Raw genomic sequence first — 6,905 nt, 5'->3', positions numbered from 1 at the left:
CATGACACGCGACGGTGAAGTGCCAGGTGCCGACGGTGTGAACCATCCCGTGACACAAGACGGTCAAGCCCTAGCTCTGCTGGTGTGAACTGTCCCATGACACACGATGGTGAAACCCTAGCTCTGCCGGTGTGAACCATCCCATGACACATGACGGTGAAGTGCTAGGCACTGATGGTGTGAACCATCCCGTGACACATGACGGTGAAGCCCTAGCTCTGCCGGTGTGAACTGTCCCATGACACATGACGGTGAAGTGCTAGGCACTGACGGTATGAACCGTCCCGTGACACAACAGTAAAGCCCTACCTCTGCTGGTGTGAACTGTCCCATGACACACGATGGTAAAGCGCTAGGCACTGACAGTGTGAACCATCCTGTGACATACTATGGTGAAGCCCTAGCTCTGCCAGTGTGAACCATCCCATGACACATGACGGTGAAGCACTAGGCACCGACGGTGTGAACCATCCCGTGACACATGACAGTGAAGCGCTAGGCGCTGATGGTGTGAACCGTCCCGTGACACACGACGGTGAAGCCCTAGCTCTGCTGGTGTGAACTGTCCCATGATACATGAGGTGAAGCCCTAGCTCTGCCGGTGTGAACCATCCCGTGACATGTGATGGTGAAGTGCTAGGAGCTAACAGTGTGAACTGTCCCGTGACACACTATGGTGAAGCACTAGGTGCTGATGGTGTGAACCATCACATCACACACTACAGTTACAGCACTAGGTATGGAAGGAGATGAGAACAGACCTGAGATTTCCTGTTAAGTTTATCCCCATTCAAACAACAACTGCACGTCTGAGCAGGAGCCTGGACATACAGCGTTGACTCAGAAGTGTGTGCAAAGAGCTCAGGTACCTGTGTGTTCTGTGTGGGGATCTGCAACAAGAGCGCCAGTGCGTTGAAATCGAAGGTTTCATCTAAGGCCACGAGTGCGCCATGTACACCACTCTCGATGAGATTGTTTGCATATTCTTTGAGACCGATAGACAGGATCCAACGTATCACTCGGTCATTGCTCCAGACCAGCACGTCTGTAGAAGGAGAACAGTGGACAAGTGGCTTCAGAGCCCATCCTCCTCTACACAACCTGTGATGCAGCAGGCTGTTCCCACCAGGGGTCCTGACAGAAGACACAGTCTCCATGCATGCAGGTGACATGGCCCTAGGGACAGAGGTCACCCACTATGTTGACACCCAGGGACAGAGGCTACTCGCTGAGTTTACTCCCAGGGCTTACCCTCCACCCATGGAGACTCTGCCACATTCAACAGCATTCTTCCCGTGGACCTAAGGGGACAACTTTACCATGGATGTTTCATCGCTAGGGAATGGGAAATGGTGAGAAAATGGTATAGCACAAGAAGGAATCAGTATCTACCACTAAGAACAAGGCCTTTGGAACCCATGTCTCCATGTCTGAAAGGAGCCAGCCCCACGTCTGGGCACTGTGCTCAGTGCCACCCTGACCCCTTTCCAATGTTGGTGACTATGTTCTGTTGTCCCGTTGTGACAATTATATTAGAGATTTGGGGAATGATCTTACACAAATTCGTAAGTTACCAAATTTGCTAGAGGTGAAATCTAGTAATAGCCACTTTGTGAAAATAGGTCCAAATGACCACCAATCACTGCAAAGGCAGCTTTCGTCAAGCTAAAAGATGTCCGATGCACTTTTTTCACCTCCAGTGCCCTTTTCTGCATAAAGGAGAGACAGACAGACACAAAGTAACTGCTGACTTAGGAGTTTGCTCATGAGTCCCAGCCCCTTAAGAGCAATCACCCTTCACCTGTATCTTTGATTCCTTTAGTAATAAAAATAGCACAGTTCTCATAAAAAGGACCCCTTGTGGTACGGTAGTTATGCGCCTGGCTGCTGACCTAGAGACTGACGGTTCAACTCCTACCAGTGCCTCTACAGGACAAAGACACAGCCATGTGCTCCCACAAACACATACAGCCTGGAAAACCCTGTGGGCCGTTTCCACTGTCACAAGGGCCACTATGAGCTGGATTCGGCTAGATGGCGCCTCCCAACCACACCACCACCCTCATGAGGCTGTGCTGAGGGACATACACTAACCCATGAAAGCGCTGGGAACGAGACCTGGCTACCAGTCCTAGGCCTCATCGCTGCTACTATTGTTAACAATCGCCTTATGTTCCCCAAATTCTGGGAGATGAGACTTGAGCTTAACGTCTTATTAAAAAGCCAATCACTGTACTTGACTCTGCTAGAGGAGCGCTGCGTGAGAAGAGTCCCATGTCGTCTGGGCAACACCCCACGCCCTCTCACCCGCCATCCAACTCTGTTTTCTGACTGATGCCTCTGCCTCCCTTCCTGTGAGAAGCTCCCCTCCTCCCTCAGGAGTAACCGTGAGGCTTTGCAGGACCCTGGAAGTAGAAATGCATGGTGCTCTTTTGTGCCCAGGAGCCCATGGCACACCTGCAGCATTTCTATCCCAAGTCACTGATGACAAACTGCAGAGCCACTCACCTGTGCTGCTGGTGTCTTAACCATGTGCCCAGGAGCCCCGCGACACACCTGCAGCAGTGCTGTCCCACATGATCAGGGACAAACTGCAGGGCCCACTCAACTGTGCTGCTGCCACCCCTGTACCCAGGAGCCCCCTGACACAGCCACAGCAGTGCTGCCCCACGTCATCAAGGACAAGCCATAGGGCCTCTTGTCTGTGCCACTGGCAGCTAACCGTGTGTGCCAGCACCTCTGAATCTCAGAGCCCCGAAGGTCCAGCAGGGCACACTGCTACAGTCATAGGAAAAAAGCTTCACTCAAGGCACGCAAGCTACAGACTGACGTCAGCACAAGTTCTGTGGCTCCCAAAGAGCATCTCAATAACACCCGTTTTTATCTCCCCTCCCTGACATCCCGACGCCAGGCCGGTTCTTCCACTTGGAGCCCTCCCTGACGCTGTTCAAACACATCGGTGAGGGTGCCGTGCGTGGGGAGCAGGGAGCACACTGGCCTTTGACTTCGCTCTGGCTCTCCTCCCTCTTCCGTTCCAGCTCTTTCCGGTCGTAATTTAACCTTCGCAGGCACATGATTCCACACTGGAAACTATTTCTGTTCAAGGAGGAGAGGGGACAACGCATTAGAGATGGCAGTGAGTAAACACCTCAGAGGGGGTCGGGAGCAGCGAGCTGCGGTCGCCAACCTGTGGAAACTGTCCACCATCTTGAGCTGCCCCCGCAGGTCCTTCTTCGTCAGGTGGTCCAGCATCCTGGCGTCCACCAGGCACTCCATGAAGTAGCTGCGGTACTGCGGCAGGCCCAGGCTGGGCAGCCACTCATTGCCGATCCACTCGTGGTTCATGTCCCCATACGCAAGCGTCTGCTTGTACAGAACAAGTAAGATTAAACTCAGAAAAATACCCGCAAGGCAGCCGTAAGAGCAGCCTGAAATAACTTAAACTGGACTTTAATCTATTACATGCTTTCAAAGGCTAGCTAGTGACAACACTGCTGTTTCTAAAAAATAACTGATCTCACATTTTCCACTTTTTAAAATGTCAATTAAATTTCATAGAAATGATACCATTCAAAATCTATAGTCATTTGTGTTTGTAAACTTAACTCATCTCTCACACCCCACAAGAATATGGCTGAATACAAACCCCTTCTCTGAAGCAGTTTTCATTTTGTAATAAAACATCAAGGAAGGCCCACGACTCATGAACAAGTTTGAAGGGTCACGCCAGCTCTTCTCATTAACAAAGCTCTGGCTGGAGTTTAATGTAAATACTTTATTTCCCAATTTCCCTAAGCAAAATATCTGTTAATTTCAAAATCATGAAAAAAGAGAATTAAAAAAGTTTAGAAACAGAGATAAACAAAGCAACTGACAGAACCGAAAGGAGAAAGATCATGTCCAGTTGTAGTTGGAAGACCTCCACGCTCCTCCACCAGTAAGTGACTGAAAAAGCAAATGGGGAAGAAAAGAAAGAAACAAATCAGAAAGGGAGCGGAAGACTGAACGGTGCTGTGAACCAGCTGGCCCAGCCGACACTCAGAGCACTCCACTCAGTGGGGAAGACATGTTCTCTTCAAGCACATGTGGGACGTTCCCAAGACAGACAAAGTGCAGCTTACTTAAAGAGCCAGAAATCATTCAAAGTGCGTTGTCTGGCCTAAGCAGAACTGAATTAGAAATCATCAATTAAAAGATGTCTGAAAATGCTCAAATACTTCTGAATAACCCATACGTCAAGAAGAAATGACAAGGAAAATGGAAGATATTTTGAACTGAATGAAAGTGAAAATACAGACCATCCCAGGTCTGTGGGATGCAGCTCCAGCAGTGCTTTGAGGGAATTTATGAAGAAAGGTCACAAATCACTGGAAACGATCACATGAAATCCAAAGCAAGCAGAACAAGGAAAATGAAAGACAAGAGCCGGAGTCGTTAACACAGACAAAAACTCACACCGTAAACAGATGAAACTGAAATCTGGTTCTTGGTAATAAGCATCAATACATGGGGCAAACTCTAAGCCAGACTGATCAAGAAAAAAGAGAAGACACAAATGATCCAACACTGAGCATCAAACATGAAAGAGGAGCTATTAGTACAGATGCAGCAGCCACTGAACAAGTAAGGAGAGTGCAGACAAGCTCCTGGAGAGATGTGGACCATCAGAGCTCCCACGGTAAGAAGGGAGTAACAAAGAGAACCCTACATCCACCAGAACTTTAATTGTAGCAAAAGTCTACCTACAAAATAAGCCAAAAAACCTCTAACCCAGATGGCTTTGCTAGTTCCACCAAACATTTATGAAAAAATTTACCAGCTGTATGCAAATTATCCCGAAAAACCCAAGAAACTTTCTAATTAATTTTACGAGACTGGCATTACCCTGATACCAAAACCAAAGACATTATAAGGAAAAAAAACCTAAAGACCAATATCCCTTAGGGATACAGATGCAAAACTCCTTATCAGAATATTAGCAAGTCAGACCTACAGTAAATGAAAAGGACGGTACATCACAGAAAGTGGGGTTTATCCCAGGCAATCAAGGTAGTTCAACATTTAAATCAATGTCACTCACCAAATCAATAGAGTGACACAGGAAAACCAAAGTGCCATCACCAAAGATGCAGAGAAAGCACGGAGCATTCTAGGAATGGAAGGAGCTGTCTCAATCTGACAAAGGGCATCTACAAAAAGCCATGGCTAACAGCATACCTCCTGGTGCAAGGCTGACTGTGGTCCTCCCAAGAGTAGGTACAAAGAAAGGATGCCTGCTCCCACCACCTCAATCCAATGTGTACTGGAGGCCCCGGACAGGAGAGAAGCAGGAGAAAGAAATGACAGGCCCACAAACTGGAGAAGAAATCAGACTGCTTTATTTGCAGATGGCAGGGACTTATACATGAGGTCGGCAAAGTCACAGGAGACAAGGTCAATAAACCAAAATGAGTTGTATTTCTCAACCCTAGCAGTGAACAACTGGAGATGGAAACATACCATCAATGAGAGCAACATGAAACATGAAATTCTCAAGGGCAAATCTGACAGAATAGGTGCAAGATCTGTGCACTGAGAAAGTATTAAACACACACACACACACACACACTCACACACACAGTCGGAGAAAGGCACCTGGCATGCTTCAGCAGAGAAAGGCTGAACCATGTTCACAGAAATCCTGTACTTACATTTTAGGATTCCTGGAAACAGTAGCTCTCAACTGCCACTAACTTCTGATCTGCAACCATGACGTCTGTTCTAGCTTGTGGAGAATGACACAACTCGAACAAAAAATGCTTGTGTTTTAATGGAACAGAAGGTTCACTATTTTCTTTGAACAACCACAGGCAAGAAAAACATGGAACGGTTTGGGGTAACTGTCAGCATACCTAATAATACACCATGTTCTGGTCACTGTTTCAAACCTGACTTGACACTCAAAGCATGAGTGTCTGGGGCTGTTCTCGTTTGCTGACTGTGTGTTCTCATTTGGATGCAACTGTGGAACGAATTCCAGGGAGCAGAGCCGCACTTATCTGGGTGGACTCACTCACATGCTCTCTCCACACTGCAGCTGGGCTGGTAATGGGAGCTTCTGCAAGGCTCTGGCTCAGTCTTGGGAGACCCACGGCTCTCCCAGGCTGCCATAGCAGCCTTCTGAAAAGGTGTGTGCCAGGGGTGTCAGGGGCCAGCAGAGATGCCCACCCGACAGGACGGCTGCCAGCGCAGGCTGAGTGACTGTGTATACAGCGGGGCTCCGCGATGCAGCGGATCGCAGTGTCGGCTGCCACCTGTGACCAGCGGGGCACCACAGTCCCGGCACAGTCAGCATCCTCGACTACCTGGAAACGAAGGCACACGTGGTCTGGCCACACCGTGACGTCTCCTTCTGAATTTGCTCAGTTTGAGAGGCCTGCGCCTTCACGTCCCAGGCGCACGCCATACACACCACACAGCTTTGTCCTTGCAGCACGTGGCTGTCGCAGACACCAAAGACTGCACTTCTTTGCGCTTCCCGGCCAGGGACAGCGGGAAAGGGGCACAGGCTTGTGACACCGCCAGCCTGTTCTTATTGATGCTGCCACTGCAAAGCGCCAGCTGACTCTCCCAGCTTTCCTCAGGGACACTTCACGCCCCAGAGACACACAGACTCTCGGGTTAAAGCACTTCAGAGTAAAGGAGCTAAGAAATCACGGCACGGCCAGTCATCCCTGGTCCTGTCGGGGTGAACTGCCCGGATTAGACAGTCAACGGGATTGCTGATCTGCACCAGAGGCTCCGGGCTAAACAGTCGATGGGATTGCTGATCCGCACTAGAGGCCCGCGATGCCTCAATCAAGGGCAAACCCCACAGAATCACACAACACCCAGTCTTCTCCTTTGTAATCGTGGCTCTAGCTTTA

General features: G+C 49.2%; 1 protein-coding gene across 1 annotated transcript in view; it reads right to left on the bottom strand.

Annotated features, from left to right (window-relative positions):
* The window catches only part of PPFIA1 (PTPRF interacting protein alpha 1), a 140,421-nt gene that overhangs the window by 4,289 nt on the left and 129,227 nt on the right, over positions 1 to 6,905 (bottom strand). The window contains exons 25-27 of the mRNA XM_042782115.1: positions 3,188 to 3,363; positions 2,999 to 3,096; positions 870 to 1,045 (exon numbers count right to left, since the gene is read on the bottom strand). Of these exons, the coding sequence (XP_042638049.1) occupies positions 870 to 1,045; positions 2,999 to 3,096; positions 3,188 to 3,363 (450 nt within the window). The remainder of the gene's footprint in view (positions 1 to 869; positions 1,046 to 2,998; positions 3,097 to 3,187; positions 3,364 to 6,905) is intronic.

Source organism: Orycteropus afer, unplaced genomic scaffold (genome assembly GCF_000298275.1).
Source record: "Orycteropus afer afer isolate SDZICR_OR568_19922 unplaced genomic scaffold, OryAfe1.0 scaffold00244, whole genome shotgun sequence".
Taxonomy (NCBI): domain Eukaryota; kingdom Metazoa; phylum Chordata; class Mammalia; order Tubulidentata; family Orycteropodidae; genus Orycteropus; species Orycteropus afer.
Note: the sequence above shows the minus strand (reverse complement) of the source record. Positions and strands in the feature narration are given on the sequence as shown.